Raw genomic sequence first — 22,492 nt, 5'->3', positions numbered from 1 at the left:
GCCCGCCCGCCGGAAATCCTCTGGGATCACTTTAATTGCGCCCATCCATCCAAGAGCTGCCACTTCCAACCAGGAGACTCATTTTAAAAAGAAGTCTGAGCGCAGGAAGTTCACACCCTCGGGGACAATGTGCTCCCACCGTACCTGCCAGGGTCCCGATTTCAGAGAAGATCTCCGGCCCCCAGGCACTGACCGGACCGAAGGCCTCGGGTCTGGACAAACGGCTTGTCAGCGCCTCCATCTGCTGCTCCGAACACGGCAAGGACATGTCCCGCAGGAACAGGACGGCCACGCTGCAGGAGGACAGGTTGAGAACTTTAAACTGCTCTGAGGACGCACCAAATGTCTGACCGAGTTTTGTTTGCCTGAAAGCTACAACTGAGTCAACCCGATTCAAGATGGCTGCCTCAGCAACTGAGCCTAAAAGCACAAAAAGGCTAAAACTCAGTCAGATTTAAAGATATTCACCTAACATTTGGTGTGGTAGTAGCTGAGACTGATCCCCAACACATATTCTGAGCACTTTTAGATTGTACAAGATCTTTCTTTAAAACTTATCCATTAACTGTTTGGAGTTGTTGCTGTCTGTTAGCAAAATATCTCATGAACCACTGAATGGATTTTAGTGAAACTTTCAGGAAATATTCAGTGGATGTACCTCTGGAACTGATTTATTTTTGGAGCCAACTCAATTAAAGATGATTGCCACAGCCAACTAAATTTAAAAATCATAAAAACGGCTACAGTTCAGTCAATTTCAGAGATACTGTGATCAAATTTGGTGTGGTAGTAGCTGAGAGTCGTTCAAAAGTCATTCTCTAAGAGCTGCGCATTGAGTGTGATATTTGCTGAAAACATTAACTGTTGAAGTCCCCATTTGTCTGTTAGCAAAATATCTCACGGACCACTGGATGGATTTTAAGCCTGTTTTTATTTACTTTACTTGCTGAACTCAGTCCACATTATTTGTGTTTACTGCACACATGCCAGGTTTTGCAGCTGCTTTTTTTCAGAGCACTGAACAGTTTAGCACAGACACACTGACTGTGACAGACCTGAGGTTGTACGGGCTCAGCCTTTTGATCTCCGAGGGGTTCAGACCACAGATCAGGTGGCCAAAGGTTGCCAGATCCACAGCTGTTAACTGCTCCACTTTCAGCCTGCGTTTCCGCATCACACCTGAAGTCACCGCTCTCATCTGAGGAACGTTTATTTGCTCATTACAGGACTCAGCAGCAAGAAGTTTTAGGTTTTAAGACGCAAAGCCCACCTTTTGAGGAGTCCAGCCCGTCAGCGTGCCCAGATGTGCTAACACACCCGGATGAGTGAGGTTGGCGTCCTGCAGCTCTTTGTCTCCCATCTCCGTCAGCACTGACCCCAGAGCCAGAACCTGATCCGCCCGCAGCTCCCTCACAGGACCCAAGGACTGAATCGGATCAACACATCCGCTCGTTTACAGGATATTAACACATCAGAACACGTCAGGCATACAAACTAATGTACGCATGTCGATGAGGGGTAAGAATCTCGAAGGGGACGGATTTACAGAAATCAGCCTGTGTGTGTGTGTGTGTGGGGGGGGGGGGGGGCAATGTGTGCAGATCCCACAGGGCTAAAAAAATAAAAAAAACTCACACAGGATGTTGGTATGGACGTGTGTCTCTCAGTAAGGAGGCGTCTTCCTCACCTGCCTAAGTTTCACCCACAGTGACCGCCGCTGCTCGGAGCTCAGAGCCAAGTCCTGACCCAGAACCTCCACGCAGGCCTTCAGCTCCTCCGCTGACATACGGCGGAGCTGAGCGGACGTCCAGGCAGAAGGAAACGTTCCCCTGATGTCTGCGCAGCTTGGAACCGGCACTGCTCAAAAACACACAAGGGAATATAATGATATATTGAGGAAAATACAGGTTATGAGATTTGCAAAACATTGCGTTCTGTTTTTATCTACATTTTACACCAAGTCAGAACCTTTTTCGGATTTGGCGTTCCAGTTCTTTACCACGTGCGTTTTACCTTTGGCCCTCCTGTTCCGGGCTTTGACGATCCCTCGAAGGAGGCTCTGAGTCTGCCGTCTGTGGTAATCCTGGTCTGTGCACCGGCTGATACAGACCCCACCGACCACACCGTCCTGCCAGCGCCTCTGACCCGCCAGGACCTGCTCCACCATGTCTCCGTTCAACACCGTCTGTTCGGGAAAACGTTCACGTTGGAAGGAGATGCTTCGGGGAGCTGACGACTCACGTGAGTAGATGATTTGAGACGCTTACCAGTGGAATGGAGTTAATCTGCTTTGTTGAGAGGGCAAACACGAGCCTGCCCAAATGTTCCACATCCCCAACCTGCCATTTGGATGGATCTCTGGCGAACAAGGACACGTATGCCGTTATCACAGCTGCTTTGTGGAAATCCACGTCCCACTGCAGGGACGGGGCAGGAATATTTATTTCAAGGTTTCTGACGTCACACAAAAAATAATTTCCTTTCTTTGTAACTTTTATAGGCCAGAATGTTCAAGTTTACTATTTATATGCTAGAGCTGATATTTGCACAACATGTACAATCATGATTATATAGGAAAACTAGATTAGTTATATTTTGCTTTCATGTAATCTTCTAAATTGCTCTTGATCCAAAGTACTTCAGGCTGTATGAAGGCGTTTATTTTGGACTTTGACAGTTTTTGATTCATATTTGTCTGCACCTGATAGCACATTGTGCATTTTACGCTCAAAATACTTAGTAAATTAAACAAGTGGAGGCTAAAAAGAGAAGAATCAGCCAATGAATGGGACATGAAAGTCCCATCTTTAAGAAAAAAACCAACTCATAAAGACCTGACAGGACCTGACAGATGCATCATCCTTCTCTTGATGTCAGTTTTTCATCTTATAGCTCTGTCAGAAGCACCTTGTTGGTGGTAAAATACTCTTTTATGTCTGTCACGCAGTCTTATCTTTGATATTCTTTACAGATTCAACTAAAAAAGGTAAAACAGTTGTGTCTTTGTGACAGGCTGGTTCCTTACGAAGTTACGTGCTGACACAAGACCGGTTCACCCCTTGAGTTTGGAAACGATTCAAGCAGATTAACCAACAAAGTAAATAAATAAATTTAAAAAACATCCCTTTGAAAACGGTCCAGTACTGGGCTGAAACTGTGTGGGAAGCAGCCTGAGAAAAACTTTCAAAGACCTTCAGAAAGCCTGGAGAAATATCGATCAGGACCACTTTGACAGATTACAGGAAAGTCTGGCTCCTTGGAGGCGAAGTGCTGCACCGCGCTGCATAACGACGCTTCGAGGCGGACAGCAAGAAGCTACAGTGGAGCTGCTGCAGACTCTGCATGATTTACAGGACACTTTACAGTATATTATAGTCTGAAAAATCAGTCAGCCTGTAAATAATCACCGGAAACATCTTAGAAGTCAACATTAAGGCCTCGATATTTCACAAATCTTAAGTTCCCATTTTTAAAAATTCTAAATTTTAGTTCCTCACACATACTTTATCTGCGTACAGATCGCTTTTTAGTGCTTCCGGTATTTGCATACTGCATGCGCAGCCGTTTTCTTTTAAATAATAAGAGCTCAACCACCCAAAACCTGTTGCATGCATGCATATATATATTACTTTACCCAAACAGGTCTTTCTGTGTCAGAATGGCACCAATATCTCTGAGAGCCTCTTTAGGAAGGCAGAAACTCCTCATGTCCTCCAGCCGCAGAGCCAGCGCTCCTCTGTCCACAAGAGCCAGGCTGTCCCTGTCCAAAAACGGCAGCAGAGCTCCAAGGATGTCCAGGAGGGTGCCATCAATCTTCCCCTCAGCCAGAGAGGAGCCCTGCGGAACCACAAATACAGAGATCAGACCCAGATTACAAAGATTTCACATTTTTATTACCTCGCCTGTGTAGAAAAACTGCATTATGAGGCAGGTTTCCCCCTTTTATCTGACTGCTTTAAGCCTGAACCAGCAAGTGCAGTTTGTTCTTTCTGCCCTTTAAGTTAACAACAAAAAGAGATGTTTGCTACTAAAAGGTTTTGCAGTGCAAGTGAAATGCAGTCATTGTATTTTTACTGTAGGTGTTTTACCAGTTCGGCTACGGCCTTCTCGGCTAAGTTTGTCTGTTTATAATGTGGCAGCTGCAGGAAATCAACGAAGTGCGACTGAACGTGGCTGAGAACGGCTCTGACCGACGTGTTAGAGAGGCTCTCTATCATCGTCACTCTGCAAATAAAAAAAAAAAAAACGAGAACAAGTTCAAACGAAGTCGAAATAGGTTTCCAGTAAATAAATATTTCATACAGAGACGCTTACGGTAAGCTTGCAGCAAACCCAGAACTCAAAACACCGAGGTCGAGCTCAGGTCGATTCCTCAGTTCCTCCACGATGCATTTTCTCTGGTAACACAGTTTGAACTGGTTATTTTTCAAACTAAATATTTATCCGGGACATTAGCTTCCATTGTATGAGAGGTCGCGACGAAACATTTGAGGGCCGATGAAGCTCGTTTCTCACCAGAGCAGGTCTGGCGCCTGCAGGAAGTTCGCTGACGAGCTGCAGCAGATCTGTAAAATCTGTGTCGTTGATCCACAGCCTGAAGAACTCACAGCTCATTCCACCGGCAATGTGACCCAGATCTCTACAAGAAAAGAAGACGACATTATTAATTTTTTAAAAAGTGATGTGAATTTGATTCTTTTTAGTGTTTGAAATTAAACAGCTATGTAATGTTGATACCTCAGTGTCTTCATGGTAATGTTTTTAAAGTCAAGGATCTTCCTGAACAGAAACTGAGCCTGCAGAGAAGAGACAACCTCAGTCAGCACTTTGACTTAAAGATTTAAAAAAATCCTAATAATAATAAAAATAACTAAATATGGTTGTACTTAGATGAGTGTCTGGTGATTTGAGACAGAAGAATAGCTGTGTGAGAGAAAAGGAAAGATATGGTTTGGAGATTGTGGCACTAACAAAAAGACAGAGATGAAAACTTTAACTGGGGAGGGACCAAAAGGGACAAAATGAGAAATGAGAGGGACAACTGAGACAGAGATGCTTGGAGACAAAGTTAGAGACAGACGGTTTGGACATGTGCAGAGGAAGGACAGGATTTATTGGGCAACAGATGTTGAATATGGAGCTGCCAGGGAGGAGGAAAAGAGGAAGAGGAGGAGTGTGTGTGTGTGCAGAGGGTTGGTGTGAGAGGAAGAGGAGATGGAGGCAGATGATCCGCTGGGCGAATCCTAAATGACCAGCCAAAAGACGATCAGTTACTTTCATTTACATTTTCATTTTTCATCGTTTTGACTATTTTATGTGATTGTAGGAGGACCGTTTTCCTGCATGTTCACCTGAAAGGCCTCCTCTCAGTTAGAGTACCTGTATAAATAAAAGATAAAACACTGAAAATAAGCATCTTAGATGTTTACAGCAAACCCAAAGTCTAGTAAGTGACTCGGCTAAATAACCTAATAAACAGATCAGTCTGAGATCAGCTACTTTAGGTGAGTCTTAGCTGCTAAAAAGACTTTTGTTAGAAGCTGAATCAATTCCAGTTAAACAGTAAATGCAAAAAAAAGATTTACATTGTGCTGTGTATCAATGAAGCATCACTGACTTCAGGGTGAACTCAAAATCACCTAACTGAGAAACTGATAGTGCGTGTTTTGTACTTCCAAACAGAATAATTTATCTCATAATATTCATTGACAGTGTGTATTTCAGTGTAAGTGAAAAGGTCAATCTTTATTGATTTCATTCAGGTCTTGTTAGGCTGCGAACAGGTGCTGAAAGCAGCTTCATACACTCCTGGCTGTGATAAAAATCCCTTTAAGGTAGCCATTATTAATTGATACTACACTCCTGCCCACCATTGTACAACATCCAAAGTAATTAGCTTGATGGCAGCTGATGTGAATGGAGTATTAATATCCTGAAAGGCTCATCTGAAGCATATCCAATGATTTGGAGATTAATTGGAGCAAAAACCCAAAGCTGGTAACATTTAGTGAAAGAACTGGGGGGGGGGGGATCTACTGCTGTCATATCTCTGAAATGTTAGGCTGCACACGAGACAGGAGATTATAGAAAACTGTGCACCTGCTGAGGCGACCATTGCACCTCTCTGTATGTGCTGATGCCTCTCCAGACGGTTTCACCGTTCATGGCCGGTATCAGCTTTCTTAGGGGAACAAAAGGAAGCAGACAGTTCGCCTGCTGAGTGACGTTCTTTAAGTCTCTGTGCAGAGCCTGTCGACAAACAGCCAAACAGAAAATAGGAAATTAAAAAAGGCAGCCAGTGTCCCAGATTTGACACATTTATCTGAGACGACAGTTGTTTTTCCCTCTTGTGGCTTTTAACACCTGCTAAACCAAACAGCAGCTGCAGCAAATTATAATAAAACATTCGCTTTTAGGATTAGAGTGAGAAGTGATGCACTAATAAAGCAATCGAGCACCCGTCACCTCCTGGATTGCATTGTAAAGCATGGCTCTGTGGCCTGGCTTGAGATATGTTAGCATGGCTGTCCAGCACGGACAGTGGGCTTCCTCACTGATGTCGGACCACCGGAGGGCTGCGAGCACGGCAGGAAAGAGAGCAGAGTGTAACGGCTTCAGGGTGCACAGGCTTTCCATGGAGAGCTGGTGGGAGGAGAGAAACATGGTGATGACACCGGCGTTGGCTGGAATTCAGTGCAAATGCTGTGGAAAGGTCTTCTTACGTTGGCATCCTTTGTGAGCTTGGATAAAATCTGAAATGCCTGAAGGGGAGCATAGAGAAAATAATTATGCAGCCAAACTTAGCAGGACTTCGCATTTAAAAGGCAGCTCGCACAGTTTAATGACCAGAGGATGGCTCCACGTAACCTCTTTGAGAAAAGACAAAGGGCTGATTTGACAACTTGGATTTTTTTTTTTTACAAAACAGCTCATTACCATACAACATTTGAGCTGAAAAGAGACGAAGAATGATGAGAAACTAAAAGGAAACCTCCCTTCACGCTGACCTGAGCTGGTGAATATGTGTGAAGTCCAGGCTGTGAGAGGATTTCCTGCAGCTCGTGTGAAGGCAGAGACAGCAGGAAGGAGGCTCCTAGCTGAGGCAGCAGACCACTGAGATCAGACAGGTCCGGAGAAGCCGAGCTGCTGACGTTCAGCTTGGCCGACACTGCTGGGATCAACCAGGACGACAGCTACAGAGACCGCGAGGCACAGTTAAACAGAGCCCCTCGGACAGAAACGAGCTCTAATCTAAGATGTGCCTCTCACCCTGCCGTTAGCATCAATGAGCCCCTTGGATATACACCGAGACAGCTGCTGCCACAGAGCCGAGGACACGGCCGAGTCCTGGAGATATGAACCCAACTCTGCTGGATCCATGTAGCATGCAAGGACTCCTAATCTGCAAATGACCTTATTCTTCATCCCTTCATTTATTCTCCAAATTAAAATTAATATCGAATGTATGCATTACTCACAAAATGTCATAGTTTACACATGCATCAATATAAAAGTACAGCACTCTAGCAAGTGCAGAGAAAACCTCCAGAATCTGGAGCACGCTTCTAGTAATTATTAGTTTAATGGGCGCTTTTAAATGACCTCCAGTGGCCTCAAGTACGATTAGAGAGCATGTCGGTCCCACCTCAGCAGGTCGTCACCGGTCAGATTCTTCCTCTTACTGAAAAGCGTCCGAAGCACATGGCGCCCCCTCACGCCATCCAGGCTGCTGTTGCCTAGCAACCCCGCCAGAGGAGCGAGCTGATGACAGAAATGTTGAAAACAAACATAAAAAAAACAAACTTCCTGTGATTCAACTAAGAGAAACATGTCAGGAAAAAAAACCCGCATGAGACGTTTTAATAGGGTCAGAGTCTTCCCTCTCCAAAGGTGCTGAAACCGCAAAACAGGCGTTAAAATAAAAGGTTTGAATCATGCACAGGAGATTCAAAACAAACAGAGGATTCAAAAAGAAACTGGAGAAATTACATCTTCTGCCGAAATGCAGTCTGAATGCTGAGCGAGAGCTGCGATTTGCTAAAGAAGCCAAAACTGAGTTGTAAAAGCTAAAAAAGCAGAAAGCAAACTAAGTGTAGCTAAAAGAAACAAAGCAGTAGCTAAAAACTAAACAGCTAAATGCTAGCCAGAAACTAAAAGTAACAGATCGGTTAAAAGTAGCACAGTTTGGTGACACAGATCCCAAGAAAAAATATTTTTCCTTTTAAGAAACTGTATTTTTATGGGTAAAATATTTGTGAATAAAGTTAAATATTTTGAAAACTATAAAAGTTATGAAAAGCAAAAGTCATAGCAGCCATCTCCTGAATGAACTGAACGTTCTGATATATAAAAAGGAAAAAATTAAAAAAATTTTAAAAAAGCACAAAGTATGCAGAAGTAGTTAAATTGAAAAAACAGGATAACAAGAGTGAAACCTGAATCAGCATTAACAAAATAAATAAAATAAAGATGCACAAAATGATCAGAAAAATGTACAAAGTGCAGCAGCAAGACTCAGATAAAGATCAGAAAAAAAGGACACAAAGGAGCCATTAATCAGCTGTTCATGAAGAGCTTTGACCTGTTGTGACGTCAGCTGATGGAAATGGCTGACAGGGAGGTATGGCAGAAGTGGGAGGATAGAACTGAGGAAGTACGGTGGCCACGTGGGGACATCTCCCACCACGCTGGACTGCAGCAGGCGCTTCACGAAAGCCTTCTTCTGCGGCGACTTCATTTCCGAGCTGTGGTCACGGATGGCCGTCAGCCTGAGGGGCAACACAGGGGGGTCGACGGCGTGAGAGGAGGGAGGCGATTTAGAAACAACGCCGCGTGACGCGCCCTGTCGGGAACTCACACGCTGTCGTTGACGATCAAGGAGGCCGGGAAGCTCATGATGTCCGAAACAGACATGAAAGGAATGAACTGAGAGAGGTCAACGAACAGCTCTGGGGTCACTCTGGGGAACTTGTGGATGAAAGCAGCTGTCATCGTTTCCATAGCCTGTAACTCCTGCTGAGAGGCCTGACAGAGAAAACAGAACAGGATGAGAAAAGAAATGCATCCAGTTTGTCTCCATTTAATCATTCACAACCAAGACTTTCATACAAATTAGGCAGCTTTGCGATCAAATTAACTGTTGTAATGAAAACCTCATTACAAATTCTCCTGTTGTTTTCATTTAGCAGTATAAATTACGTTGTTGCGTTAAAAAAAAAAAAAGAGTATATTTCATCTTGGCTATGGTTTTGAAGAGCAAACCTGGCTGGTTTCGACGTGCAGCTGGTCCCAACTTTGATGCATGTGGGAGATGAATCTCTTTACAGCATCTTTTTCAGCAGACATCACCAGAGAGCGGATGCTGTCTCTGGGCATCTGGAAGTACTCCTGGTTATACGGTGAATGAAATCAAAACGTTCAGTATGCTGATTATATTGCGAAAAGTGCAAAAGATGATGGCTGCAGAGGGCGGTACCTGCAGCAGAACCCTGAGGGTGGATGAGTTGTCGTTCTGCTGGATGAGGTCCCACAGGACGGGCTGAAAAAGTCACAGCAGAAACCGGTCGTTTATTTGTTGTTCGGGTCAGAAAAGGAGGAAGGTGTCACGGGTCTGCGTCTTACACTGAAGCAGCTCAGCAGGTCCTCCTTCAGGGTGGCGTTCTGCTCTTTGCGCAGAAAGACTCCCACGGTGTGCAGGACACTCGTGGAGGCCTCGGGCTGCAGCGCCGCCCACAACGTGTTATCAAGCAGGCTGGAGAGCAGGATGGCCTGACCCAGACCCTGCCGCGCCTCCCGTTCCCCTTCATCCAGCCCAGAAGAAAGGCCCACCACGAAGTCCAGCACGCGCAGCAGGTACCCCAGCGCCACCAGAAACCCCTCCCGCTCTCCTCCTCCCATCTCGCACACGCTCAGCTTGTGCAGGAGGTCGACCAGGAGCGGGGCGGGCTCCACACACAGCTGGGACGTGTCAAACTCATAGCGCGCTGGGAGCATGTCAAAGAACCTCTGCAGGAAGCACTTCCCGTTTTCCTGTTCTGCTTGAAGGTCTGCGCAGACATCTGCGAGCTGAGGCTTCGATCTCACCAGCTGACGGTAGAGAGAAGCATTCAAACAGATGTGCTCCCTCAGGCCCTCCGCCTGTCCACAGAGACGCAGGAGGGTGGAGTTGGTGAAGTGTTGCAGCGGCCACTTCCTGTACTCACAAGGCTCCCCGGACGCGTCCTCGGAGGTGACGTTGTGCACCTTGGAGCAGTACGTTGCTGCCCAGCTGCCTTCAGACAGGGACTGCTGTGGGTCACACAGAGCGGAGACCAGGACCGAGTTGTTCGGCAGGAAGCAGTCTCTGAAAGCTTCGGCACTGAGCGACCTGCCGGCCAGCTGAGACAGACAGATCTCACTGAGTCCTGGACTCGCTGCTTCTTCATCCGGGAGCTGCACACACAGGCTGTCGATACTTGTCTGGTTAAAGAAGTGATAATCCTTCAGCGCTGCAGCCTGAAAACAGTAAAACAGGAGTTTAGGTTTTTAAAAGCAAAAGCATGACCTCAACAGTCACTTATTTAAAAACCCACCCCTTTACCTGCTGCACTCTCTGCAGCCAGAAGGAAGAGTTGGCACACACAGTGTTGTTGAACTCGTGGGCGAAGAACTCGCTGCAGACGTGGACCCAGAAGAAGTCCTCCTCGGCGGCAGACAGGTACCATTCTGCGTCAGAGCACACAGCATGCAGGTCGAGCCCTATGTGAGTCACAGCCGGGTTAACCGAGCCGTTCTCCCCTTCAAACAGTTTACAGTAGAGGAAGACGGTGAAGTTGGAGACTCCAGTCAAACCTGGGATGGACTCATTACACGCCGCCTCCAGGATTTCTGAAGAGGTGGAGAACTCCAGCTCTTTCTGGTGGCTTTCCCCGTCTCTGAGCTGCTTTTGTTTGACTGTTCTTGACTTTTGAAGGCTTTTTAAGGATGGCCCAGCTGGTGGCCCCTCTGTGGAGGGGCAGGACAGAAACGGGAGTGAGCCTGGGAGGCCCCGAGAGCCCAGAGCCTGAGCGTTCCACATCACATCATGTCTTATCCCCCTGCAAGGGCACAAACAAAACTCAGATGCAAATCTGTTTTGTTAGCAATTAACTGTCAGATTCGAACACAGCAACGAAATATCTTACCATAAGATCAAGTGTCTCAAGTCGCCTTTGAAGAGACAAAAGAGGCATCATTTTAAAATCAGAATGAATGAGACATGGAAAAAAAAAACAGCTGGAGACTCCTGCAGTGCACAACTATTGGTGATATAAAAGAGCAGCTCAGCTAACAATGGCCAAGATATAAAGTTACTGACATCAATGAGAGGATAAAGGGATTAACTGAGCAAACAACAGAAGCTTTCACTGCACACAATGATTATAAAGATTTTAAAGCAGTGTCAGTCAGTGTCGTGTTCTCTCCTGAGCCTCTCAGGTGAAAGGCAAATTGATCAGGATTATAATACTTTAAATGACCTACAAACGATGCATGATTGGTGCTTGTTTTAGTCTCTGAGGCAATCTGAATAACACAACCCACATAGGGTGATTTTTCTGAATTATCAGTATCAAAGTTATCAGATTCTCTGCTTGAATGTTTTTTAAGTTCTAACCCATAAGAGATCAGCCGGGTGGATTAGGATTCATCGTTGTGTTAACAGTGTGAGGTCCATGTTCCCCTCAAACTCACCGACTGAGCACCGGCCTCGAGTGCTGGGCTGCGGCCCATCCACCAGGCTGCTGACATCATCAAGCAGAGCCACTGTGACTTGTGACACTTTCTTCCTCAGGTTACCGTAGACGGAGCTGCCCACCTGGTGCAGAACGCCCCGCCTCAGCCCATCCAAACTCTGAACAAGCGCTAAGTTCTTCTGAGGCAAGCTGCCTCCACGCTCTCCTCCGCCTGAGCGGGACAAAGCCTGCAGCAGGAGGCTTTGCATGTCTGGCTCGTCCTCCTCTGCCATCATGTCTTCTGCAGACGTGTTGGCAGACGACACATCCGCTCTCATGGCTTCAGGAGGCATGCTGAAGGGCCTAAAACGTCCAAATGAGCCCTTGCTGGGTCCAGCAGCTTCCCCTGCTGGGTGCAAACTGACCACCGGCTTCCAGTTACGTGTTTCCAGGAACTGCAGCAGCTGCTGAAGCCAGCTAACACTGAAGGTGCAATCGTTACGCCCCTTCAGGGCGCAGATGAAGCCCTGCAGGCCTGCACTGGCCTGGCCATATGTCCCGCTGATTAGAGCCTGAAGTGTAGCTTCCAGCACAGCGCTCACTGTCCTCCAGTTCTGAGATAAGAAAGTCAGGAGGGGCCTGTGGGGCTGGCGCTCTGACAGCGTGATGAGACTCTGCAGCAGCCCCAGTAACCAGTCCCAGTGCGGGCTGCCCCTCAGGGACAAGAACCAGTCCTGCACTTTGACACTGGGCCGGGGTGGGACGCGGCCGTTCCACTGGTTCAGCGCAGCGTTCCCCTCCGACTGCAGGAAGAAATGCAGCACCTTCTCCCAGAGCTGCTCCTCGTCCTGCTCCGTGGGTTCCTCCTCCAGCTCAGCGCCCATCTCCTGGAGGTACAGAGAGATGTTGTAGAGGAACCCAGAGAGGCGGTGTCTGTCTATTGGCTTGTTTAGCGAGGGCAAGTTCTTGTTGGGAAAAAGGGTTTTTAAGCCCCCAAGGATGTTCCTCATCCAAGAGGGCTCCGACCGGTCCTTGTTGGTTTCTGGCGGGGAGCGACGTGAACTCAAGCCAGCATCCTTACTCCATTTCGAAATGATCTCCTTTAGGGTAGCATCTCTGTGGTCCGCCTCATCACCGCCTGAAACGAAACCACAGGAGGTAGTTGGAGCCGAGTCAGAAAAGGTTGCGTTCAGGGCCACGTTCCGGCAGAAAACTCACCTGCCCTCTCCGGTGCTCCTTGTCCAAGCAGAACCAAACAAACGAGGACGCCTGTCAGAGTAAGAGAGGCCATTCCTGACCCTTTCTTCACCATCGTCATCTCATGCCAGCGCGCATGTTCGCCTTCAGGCTTTTAACCCTGTTGTTTTCACACAAAAAAGCTGTTTTATTTTGATTCCGATAACAAGACGGGGTAAATTATTACTGCAGAGAGAATGTGTTTAACCTCAATGACCGGCTTCCACCTCACCTTACCACTTTTTTGGGCACCCAAACAAAACGTTCATGGTATAATTAAGTTTACAAACTCCAAACCTGAGCATTTAATATTTAAAGCACATTCTTGTTACATTTTTTTTTACAATAATAAGATGCAATAACAACTTCCTACAAATGAGAATAAAAAAAGAACACATTCTGGACTCACCAGCAGTGTTAATCCGTTTCTGTCTTTAAGTGTTTGCCGGTATCTCCTTAAGCTTGTCGCTGCCATCACGCTCTGTGCTGACCTCCTCCTGAGTGGGTCTCGATTTCACCATCGCTCTGACTTTCTCTACCTTTCGCTCTCTTCTTGCACCCCTCCCACCACTGCCCACTACTGCTGGGTTGTTGTTTTTTTAAACACTAATTTTTTTTTTTTTTTTTTTTCAGAGTGGCTTCAATTTTCAAAACCACCCCACTAGATGTTATTTGCTTCCTAGTACTCTACAAAGGCATGGACCTTGTGGTTATCCCCGGCCTCTGTTGGACCCATATTAGACTATTTTTTGTTTGTTTTTACTGTTTTTTTGGTGACATATTTCGGTGCAACGTGAAGTGGGGAATCCACCATCCTGCATGTTTTACTTGTTTCTCTGCTCCAGCACACCTGATTTGAATCAATGGGTGATTAACAGGATTCTGCAGAACAAGAAGACGTAATTTAACCACTGAATCAGGTGTGTTGGAGCAAGGAAAAAGTAAAACGTGCAGGATAGTGGCCCTTGAGGACCAGGATTGCCCACCCCTGAGCTGCAGGAAGGTCACCAAGCTCCCAGTTTGAACAAGGTGAAAATCTGGGTCGTATTAATCACACCCAGGATATCTCTGCTGCTCCCGAACCGTCCAGAGTCTCCTGTTGACTAATTCTTCATGGAGTCAGGACTCATCTTGTCACACTGGGTTTGTCGAGGGGGCGTGTGGGGGGTGGGGGGTGTAGTGTTACCAAAGGGGCCAGGTCAGGAGGGCTGTGCGGTCTGTCACTGTTTAGACACTTTTATCCTTGAATCGGGCAGACTTACAATTAGGCCTTGTGCGAGGGCACAGGAGCGGGCTCCCCAGAGTCAGACCGCTGTCTGCAGGCCCTGAAACCCTAGAGGGCTGAGTGAAAGGATGCCCCCCCTCCCTCCACCTGCTTTAGCCGTGCGATACCGCGGCCTGCACAGGGACAATAACTTCCTCCTGTATTATTGATGCCACGGGGAACAGCAATCACTCAGTGCAGCAGGGCTCAGTTCACCACAGGAATAGTCGATGAGAAACTAGATCTGCCCCGTTCGTTCCTCCTCCCTCAGCTGGAAACTGTCAAAGCAGAGGGGAAATCAGCTGGTGAAAATAGCTGTTGAGATTGGAAGATGTGCCCCGAGGCCAGCTTTTAGCCTCGTTTTCCCAGCGGAGAAAAAAAAAGGACCTGAACTGGGTCCAGAACTGACAGATTAAACACGGTGGGAGCCTTTAAACTGATGATCAGGCACTTGTGTGGGTCGTTTAAATTTGTTTGATTACATCACGACAGTTTGATTTGAAGAACAGCCGGGATTTCTGATCTGAAGCCTGATGAAGTGAGTTCGAAGCTTCGTTTGAGTCGAAATTACAGACAAACCAAATTACACACATAAATGTAGTGTTTACGTCGTCAAAGAGCACTCTTTGGTCGTGTTCTCTCTGCAGGCTGAATTCCTGATCAGTGACCTTCATCGTGTCTTTTCTGTGCTGAAGTAGGGTGCATGCAAAACGATGAAGAGAAAGTTTGCATTCTCTCTCCTGCAGAAATGTCATTTGAACACATTCATGGTTCCCTCAGTTACCTGAATAAAAAACTTTAAGGTTACAGACTGTTATCACGTCACATTAACACTGATCTACGGTGTAAAAAATAAAAGTCATTTTTTAAGGATGGGATCATTGCTGAACCTCCCTTCACAGTGGGTAGCATCCAACGTCAATTTAAAATCATGTTTATCTGCTGATTGATGACATTAGGAAAGCTTTTATAGCTTTTAAATAAATCTTTTTAATCTGAATTTCCTTAAAAAGAAAAAGAAAAGCTTTTAAAGAAGCCTTAAGATGATTCAAGTTTTGAAAGTGAACAGATACAGAGTTTAATAAGGACATGAAGAGGACAGAGGAAAAGAAAAACACATTAATGTGTGAAAGCTAAATTACAGCAGTAGAATAAAATAAATTCAAGTACTGTTGCAGTTCACGTGGTCAGAAATGACCCTTTTAGCAAAATACCATTTCTCTGTTTTCTCTCTGGTCTTCACAAATGCGTCTTGGGAGTAAAACAGTCATTAATTCAACATAAAACCTAATTCTTTCAACCTTTTTGACTCTGTTTTTATGCAGCGGTTGCTCTCTACCCTTAGAGGGTGGCGTAAACCCAAAGCACAAAGAACTATTCGGTTTAAAATGTTCGTAACTTTTGTGTTTCCTCCTGATTCTTAAGAGTCCAGCTCTGAACTGCGAGGAAAAAAACGAAACAACATTTTTGGTCAAACTTCATTTATTGCTGAATATGCACATTTTATCAAACGTAAGTCACAGCAACACGTGAGTTTCTGATGGAAAGACAGCAGGGTTCGCTGTAAGTTCAATCCTTTTGACTCGTTGATTTTTATTTTCAGATCTATGTCCCGCTTTCATGATCCTCAGGAGACCTGATGGTGAGAGCTGTTTGCTTTGTTACAATTGTTAGCAGCAAATCCTTACGAGCCTACGGGACACACATTTTTCAGTTTAAATTTGAAAATGTCAGCACAGAAATATGTGTAGCGTCGTGGTTTTGCTTCTGGAGGAGGACCAACCTTAGAAATCAGATCTCTTTGGTGCTCTAAGCTCCTGATGGTTAAATTCCTGGACTCAATTTTTTCCTACAAATAAAAATAAAGATTTTTTTGTTACAGCATAAATGCAATTAATACACGCTAGCCAGGTGTGTCTCTACAGCGGTACCTCCACTTTGTCTGCGATCCCCGTGAGGGCGGTGTGGTCCATGTTTGGAGCCGAGAGCACCGCCTGGAGCCGAGCCTGGATCTGCTCCAGACTCTCCACCAGGCTCTGCAGCTTCCTCTCCAACAGGCTGTTTGGTAAATCTGCCTCCTCCCTCATTCTCTGCATATTCTGACCAAACGACTCCAACAGTCCGTCCCTCTCCAGCTGAAGCTGCACCGGAGACAAACATGTTCGTCAAGGGTTGACAGGAAACGAGCGTCTTCTTATTAAACCTCGTGGTCGTCAGCTTTTACCTCACTGAATCGAGCTTCCAACACCTCATGATCAGTTTTCAAGGTTTCCAGGACTTTTCTTTTGGGTATTTTAATGTCATTCTATTGAAAAAAAAACAATAAAAAGGTGACTTCAGCAAGACACAAGCGAATTTAAGTGTTTCAGTTTTAACACCTATTTAAGTAAATAAAAAAAATAAAAGCAACCACAAACCCCAATACCGACTTGCCTCTGATAAGAATTTTGTTTTCCTCTCAACGTAAGCGTTTTCCATCCTGACTTCTGCAATGAGCTCAGTGAGACGAAGGTTTTCCTGCAAAACTGACTTCTTGTCCTGACTCATCTTCCTCAGTTTCATCTTCCGTTCTGCAATTTCTTCCTAGGATGTGAACAAAACAAGTCACGTAGAGTAAAACAGCACGAAACTTCAGAAAGGGATTCTGAATTTAAGTCGCGCCATCATACTCAAAAACAGTCAAACAAGTCGAATCTGAAGGTTTTATCGAAATTAACCCTGTTTTGATTTAATTACTGAAGCAAATAATCAAAATTATTATTTAAATTATCAATAAAAACAAGAGGATCGATCAGTAAGGAGCGTCAAAGTGTCTAAAGTGAGTCCAAACGTACGGTGAATTTATCAGTCGCCTTGGCGTCCTGCATCACGTTGGACACAACGGCTTTAGCGTCCCTGAAGAGTTCGTTGTGATCTTCTGTGAGGGCGGCCATGTGGCCGTTCCAGTGCAGCTCTCGCTCGCTGCTCTCATTTTGCTTTAAGGTCTCCAGCTCTCGTCGCAGCAGCTGCAGCTTCTCCTCGTATCTGGCTGTAGTTTCTAATCAAACGGTGACCCCACCCGCCCCCAAAAAAAACAATTATACAGCTCAGAAAGTTTCTGAAAATGGGAGAAGTTGGGTTAAAAGACTAATCAGTTATTCACCTGCGAGTACCTTCTCCAAGTTGTCCCTGGTTGCAGCCATTTCCTCCTCATGTTTCTGTGGAGAAAACAAACTGGTGTTTGTGCAAAACATTAAATTTAAGTCGTCTCATGCTGGTGCTTGAAAACCCTTGGTGTTCATTTTGGATCAGCATGGTTGCAGGAACATCACCTTGCTGCTTTCATTTACAAACCTGCAAAGGTCAAAAATGGATATATAATGGGAAATTCATTAGAGCTTTAAAAAAAACAGAGGCAAGAGGTAAGTCTGATGTGATTAAACTGTTCTGGAAATGGAAATAAAAAATAAACCACCACGTCTTCCCTCCAAGACGGGCTCACCGTGCTGTTAATGGTGAACGTGTGAAAACATTACTCCACCACCAAAAACGGAGAAAAGGGAAAAATCATTTTAACTTTATTAACATCAATCCCCGTCAGTACGACGACTTGAACCGTTTGCCACCAAATCAAACCGTGACACCAGCTAAAGAAGAGCCGAAGAACTCGAGCTTCACTCCTTAGCATTTAGCTGATTCTGCCTTTTCTTTTTCGAGGCTGATGGATTTCAGCCTCGTGGCGTCGCCCTCTGGTTTGTCTTCTCGAAGCCTTCAGCACTCTTGGTGTTTTTAGAGCCAGATGTGAAACAACCCGAACATGAATGTCGCTGATATTTTAAGTTTTGATGTTTTTTATCGTGTCGCTTCTGCTTTTGGATCATGGATTGTGTGTTTTTGTTTGCACTGTTTCAGTTAAAGCGTCATTTTTTCATTGCAATGTTGGTGCAACAACAAAAATACTGATATTTGTCTTTTAAAGACACTGATTGGCAACAGATTCACCCAAAACCTTCCACATGTGACAGATGTGGACCACAGATGTAGTATAAAGACAAGAATTAAATTTAAAAAAACACGGTGTGCGTAGGACAAACCAGTTCCAGTTCCCTGACACGATCTTCACTGCGGAGCGCCTGCATGTTGACCATGATCGCCCTCATCTTCTCATAAAGCTCCTCCTCCAGCACCTCCTGCTCCTCCTGCAGCACTTCAGCAGCAGCCAGACGGTCGGCTTTCAGCTCTGAGGTGGTGTTCTGGTGTTCACACAGGAGGTGCTTCATCTTCTGCTTATACACCTGAGGAGAAGGAAAGAATCAAGGATGGATGCTATATTGTATTGGTAGTTCTGCTCGAATAAATGGTGAAAAATATGTTTTGTCATGTATGTTGAAATAGTCACAACGTTTATGGAGTAAATCCTGCCCCTGAATCTGCAGTTTCTCCGTGCGCGTGCACGTTCACCCCACCTTATTCTCTACTCGATGGTGTCCATCGTCCTCTTCGACGGCCCTCTCCAGGTTTTTCAGCTTAGCCCTGACCTCCTCCAGTTTCCGTTCTGTGATTTCCCGGAAGGTGTGGATCTTATCCCTCTCCAGCTGGAAGTAGTTTCTCTCTTCCCGCTCTCTGTCCAGCTCCTCTCGGAGGCGTGCGATGTGCTCTTCCATCTGAAGTAGACAGTTTCATTGTAGAAAGAGCATATCCACTCATGACAGATAATAATCATCCAAGGACAGGGGAAAGCTGGACCTATTTTCTTGTTTGTTGAAGACATGTTTGATGCTCAGCTTTCTAAACATGTCTCAGAAATTCAGTTTTTTTTTTCCCAAACATGACATAACCTGATCCACCTTTAAGAATAAAACCCCACAAATGTGGCGCACGCAGTGCCAAAGACCCTCAGGAGAGAGGGGAGGGAGAGTGATTAGAATGTGAGTTCAGCTCAACTTACTGCAGGTTTCATTTTGAGTTGAGAAAACTCCCCAAATGAGTAGTTTTCAACATCAAAATACGTCCTGTCACTTTTTTTCAGAGTTTTAATTTAAGAGAATTTCATTAGTATTTAAACTTGGCTTGTATTTGATGCAAACCAATAGGCTGTTACAGAAAAATTTGAATTTTTATGTTGAAATAATATCCTCTTCAGCTCCAACCTGCTCCTTGGAGAGCTCCTCCTTGGTGAGGCCATTTATCAGAGTTGGCGGTTTTGCATTTGAAGGTTTTGTGATCGCATCTTTCCTTTTGGGTGGCTGGAAAAAAAATAAAATAAAAGTTTAAATACGGTGTAAGGTTAAAATATTACTGACTGGGGGCCTCTTTAAAGGGGGGCGCAGCATCGACCGGAAGCTTTCCCCGCGCCATGTTGAGTGACTTTAAATGTCCGCCTTTAGCTGCTAGTTAGCTGACAAAAATATTGGCTAATTAATTGAAAACAATTTAAAAAATAAAACCATTTATTTACCATTGTGGAGGTGAGGTCTGAGGGGAAAATAGAGCGGTCAGAGGTCCGGTTCTGTGTCGAGACCAGGTTCAAACATTTGTTTCCATGGCAACAGCGCAGGGAGGGAGGCCATGAACATCCGGGTACTTTACACCAATAAATAACATTGAGATCTCATTTACAGCTTATATTTGTTTATTTTAATACTATACAATCAACTGGGTGATAATCTAATTACATAAATATGCATTTTTAAATGACTTAGGAAAGATTTATATATGAACAAATGTAAAATTAAGTGTGCACACATGCAAATAATTAGTCAGTCCTAATCCTTTGCTAATTAAAGGACTTTACCTCCTTTCACACCATCATCAAATCATGTTTTAGTTTGACTTGTTCTCCAGTTTATGACCAAATATATGTTAGTACTCCCATCACTTTCAGTTTTTGTGTTAATAACAGGCAAATCTTCATCATCTTGTTATAAAACTGCTGAAGGAGGTGTGTATGGTGTTTGAATCAGCAGGGAGAGAACGGCACCAAAGTGGGAAAATGTTTGCGTAGGAGGAGATTATAAATTCACCACGCTGCAATGTAAACAATTACACAAGTCCTATAAATAATGTGAGGGTTTCGCAATTGAGATTGATGAAAATCTTGTGCTTTTTTTTGACTCCCAATAGCTCAAAAGGACGGCAACGATGCAGACTTGGATCCTTTAATGAGACGGATGCGATCTTTAACCAAAGTCACTGTTTTATTATTTACAAAAATCAAAGTTTTAGTTAAAAACAAGCATCTGAAAAAATAAAAATAAGTCCACATGTGGCGAAATGCAGGAGCTGGTGGTCAAAGGTCACAGATGACTTCGCTCTCGTCCAAATTAGAGACGAGTTCACGCCTTAGAGGGGGAGGTGGACACTGGACCAGTGGAGAGAAAACTGAGAGGCAGGAGGTAAACATCATTAGTGCAAATATCAATATGTGATGAATACAAATGAAATAAAAATAGAAAGTGCACTTACTTGTAGTGGACACGAGCTGAGAGAGGTAATCTGCATTAACTTCTACAAAAATGAAGTAAATCATGTTAATCATTCTTTCGTTTACTGTCAATTAAACTACATGACTGAGGATTTTACCTTTGGGTGGATTATTCTCATCCTAACGGTCTTTTGATAAACTAGAAACTGGAAAAAAATATATATATTTCATGTCAGTGCAAAGGTTCTGGGAACATAAAATATACAAGACATAAAACAAAGAAAAGCAAGTTTTAAAAAGGTCAGCCTAATTTCCACCTCAGTTCTGATTGTAATTTAAACCTGGAGACTCCCCTGGTGTGTCTGAAAAGATTTTTTTTTTCTTTTAAATATAGAAAATATGCCTGACATTTAAAACAAGAGCACCTCTAACAGTACATAACACGCCAAACTAATCAAAACCCAAAGCATGAAATCCCTCCTGAACACGTGTGGCTAGAGTCGGAGCACAGATAAGGTTTTCACAAAGGGGTCGCCTGTGCCCCTGTGACCTTGAAATCAATAGGGATCATCCTCGACCCGTGAGGTGTCCAGCTGTGCAGCCTGACACTCCTGCGTTACACGACGGCAGAGTTGGAGCAAAGTGGTCTCTTTGCATCAACGTGGTCGTCTCTTCTCTGTGGAATATCAACCAAAACATTTAAATACTCACATGAAGAATTATCTGTTCTGTTGGGTTCAGGATTTTTAAACGAGGATTCATTAAGAGGCTCCACGTCTTCTCCTCCCGCCCGTTTAGATTTAGAGCTACTTGTTCCGTTAGCCAAAGGCCACCAAAGCTTTTCTTTCTCGTCTGACGTCGACACGGCCGACTTGGCGCACTGTAAAAGTTCTTTGGGAGGCGGGACAGGAAGCACGACAGGAACGCTGGTGCCAGAGCGCTTGTTGAGAAGTACGACGTCTATGGGTCCTCTGACGCTTTTTAAGTAGATCTGATACTTCGCCGGGCACTTCGGGACCTGAAGGGAGATGCAGGAACGCCGGATTAGCTCGAGAGCAGAAGAAAACAGGAGAGTTTCCTGACGACGCAGGAACTTACAGCTTTGGGAATGGGAACGTCTAACTGTGTGCCTGGCGGTGCTCGGACAGCCAAAAGGGTGTGACCTGAAGGAAAATAAAGCATTATTTTAGCTTTTGGTGTATGCTTTTAAACTAAAAAAAAAAAGGGTTAGCCGGGCTGTTTGTCCAGTGGAGCAGATATTTGTTAAAATGCTGACTCAGCTGAACGTCATTCTCTTCTGATTACCTTAAAGTTCTTATACAACACCTGTTTAAATCTTCTATTTCTTTCGGCTGTTCCTTTTTCAGGGGTCACCACAGCGAGTCATCCTCCTCCATCTAAATCTGTCTCCTGCATCCTCTGTCCTCACTCCAGCTACCCCTAACTGCATCCATATATGTCCTCTTCGTCTTTTTCCTGGCAGCTGCGTCTCCAATATTCCCACTGTCCCTCCTCTGCACATGTCCAAACCATCTCAGTCTGGCCTCTCTAACTGTATCTCCCAGTCGTTCAACCTGTGCTGTACCTCTGATGACCTCATTCCTAATCGACACCTGTCTGAATAATTTAGCTTATTTCACAAAAATACTGGAACTACTGAGAGATGACAGAGTATGAGATGTGGCCAAATGTTCTGCATCCGCGTTTGATATTTATTTATTTTTTATTATTTTTATTTTTATTTAGATCAGATATTGACATCAACATTTAGCATATCACTCCTCACCGACCAAACCTGTTGGTATGGCCCAGCCAAAGCTACAACAAATTGGTCTGGTACATTCTCGAATCCATGTGGCCCCACACAAGATCATCTTCCCATGTCTCTATCCGGGTTTT

At 44.9% G+C, this 22,492-nt stretch overlaps 3 protein-coding genes across 5 annotated transcripts in view; all 3 read right to left on the bottom strand.

The window, feature by feature from the left end:
• The window catches only part of LOC108251223 (stereocilin), a 15,026-nt gene extending 1,529 nt beyond the window's left edge, over window positions 1–13,497 (bottom strand). Inside the window, exons 1-28 of one of the 2 annotated variants that reach the window (XM_025002462.2) lie at window positions 13,336–13,497; window positions 12,909–13,047; window positions 11,710–12,828; window positions 11,163–11,187; window positions 10,831–11,075; window positions 10,580–10,737; window positions 9,622–10,494; window positions 9,476–9,538; window positions 9,262–9,387; window positions 8,858–9,024; window positions 8,582–8,768; window positions 7,646–7,761; window positions 7,270–7,402; window positions 7,008–7,193; window positions 6,723–6,761; window positions 6,466–6,642; window positions 6,100–6,249; window positions 4,738–4,796; window positions 4,516–4,639; window positions 4,315–4,397; window positions 4,089–4,224; window positions 3,635–3,837; window positions 2,268–2,358; window positions 2,014–2,185; window positions 1,688–1,857; window positions 1,271–1,426; window positions 1,056–1,198; window positions 145–293 (exon numbers count right to left, since the gene is read on the bottom strand). In XM_025002462.2, coding sequence (XP_024858230.1) covers window positions 145–293; window positions 1,056–1,198; window positions 1,271–1,426; window positions 1,688–1,857; window positions 2,014–2,185; window positions 2,268–2,358; window positions 3,635–3,837; window positions 4,089–4,224; window positions 4,315–4,397; window positions 4,516–4,639; window positions 4,738–4,796; window positions 6,100–6,249; window positions 6,466–6,642; window positions 6,723–6,761; window positions 7,008–7,193; window positions 7,270–7,402; window positions 7,646–7,761; window positions 8,582–8,768; window positions 8,858–9,024; window positions 9,262–9,387; window positions 9,476–9,538; window positions 9,622–10,494; window positions 10,580–10,737; window positions 10,831–11,075; window positions 11,163–11,187; window positions 11,710–12,828; window positions 12,909–13,008 — 5,350 coding nt within the window. In that variant the 5' untranslated portion in view covers window positions 13,009–13,047; window positions 13,336–13,497. Of the gene's footprint in view, window positions 1–144; window positions 294–1,055; window positions 1,199–1,270; window positions 1,427–1,687; window positions 1,858–2,013; window positions 2,186–2,267; window positions 2,359–3,634; window positions 3,838–4,088; window positions 4,225–4,314; window positions 4,398–4,515; window positions 4,640–4,737; window positions 4,797–6,099; window positions 6,250–6,465; window positions 6,643–6,722; window positions 6,762–7,007; window positions 7,194–7,269; window positions 7,403–7,645; window positions 7,762–8,581; window positions 8,769–8,857; window positions 9,025–9,261; window positions 9,388–9,475; window positions 9,539–9,621; window positions 10,495–10,579; window positions 11,076–11,162; window positions 11,188–11,709; window positions 12,829–12,908; window positions 13,048–13,335 lie in introns of both variants that reach the window. The other variant, XM_017441443.3, reaches the window with a different exon arrangement.
• A 2,169-nt stretch (window positions 13,498–15,666) lies between these two features.
• Window positions 15,667–20,680, bottom strand: gas8 (growth arrest-specific 8). Its single transcript, XM_017439852.3, has 12 exons — window positions 20,635–20,680; window positions 19,628–20,550; window positions 19,320–19,415; window positions 18,636–18,833; window positions 18,264–18,464; window positions 17,333–17,387; window positions 17,025–17,227; window positions 16,624–16,773; window positions 16,415–16,495; window positions 16,122–16,331; window positions 15,974–16,039; window positions 15,667–15,882 (listed from the first exon to the last, which is right to left on the bottom strand). The coding sequence occupies exons 2-12, from the start codon at window positions 19,628–19,630 to the stop codon at window positions 15,796–15,798; spliced, it is 1,350 nt and encodes a 449-aa protein (XP_017295341.1). The 5' UTR covers window positions 19,631–20,550; window positions 20,635–20,680; the 3' UTR covers window positions 15,667–15,795.
• A 246-nt stretch (window positions 20,681–20,926) lies between these two features.
• LOC119617735 (transcription factor E2F5-like) overlaps window positions 20,927–22,492 on the bottom strand; it is a 5,342-nt gene continuing 3,776 nt past the window's right edge. For both annotated transcript variants that reach the window (XM_037980021.1, XM_037980022.1), the window contains 2 exons: window positions 21,692–21,756; window positions 20,927–21,611 (listed from right to left, as the gene is read on the bottom strand). In XM_037980021.1, the coding sequence (XP_037835949.1) occupies window positions 21,210–21,611; window positions 21,692–21,756 (467 nt within the window). In that variant the 3' untranslated portion in view covers window positions 20,927–21,209. The remainder of the gene's footprint in view (window positions 21,612–21,691; window positions 21,757–22,492) is intronic.

This window comes from Kryptolebias marmoratus, linkage group LG15 (genome assembly GCF_001649575.2).
Source record: "Kryptolebias marmoratus isolate JLee-2015 linkage group LG15, ASM164957v2, whole genome shotgun sequence".
Classification (NCBI taxonomy): domain Eukaryota; kingdom Metazoa; phylum Chordata; class Actinopteri; order Cyprinodontiformes; family Rivulidae; genus Kryptolebias; species Kryptolebias marmoratus.
The sequence above is the reverse complement of the archived record's forward strand: the minus strand, read 5'-3'. Positions and strand labels throughout refer to the sequence as shown.

What these genes read in the sequence shown, in the direction of transcription:
- gas8 (XM_017439852.3), bottom strand. An exon ending in AGGAGCTCTCCAAGGAGCAG is followed by an intron (nt 18,834 to 19,319) that starts GTTGGAGCTGAA and finishes TGTCTACTTCAG; the next exon opens with ATGGAAGAGCACATCGCACG. An exon ending in GTGTCAGGGAACTGGAACTG is followed by an intron (nt 17,388 to 18,263) that starts GTTTGTCCTACG and finishes TTTTCTCCACAG; the next exon opens with AAACATGAGGAGGAAATGGC.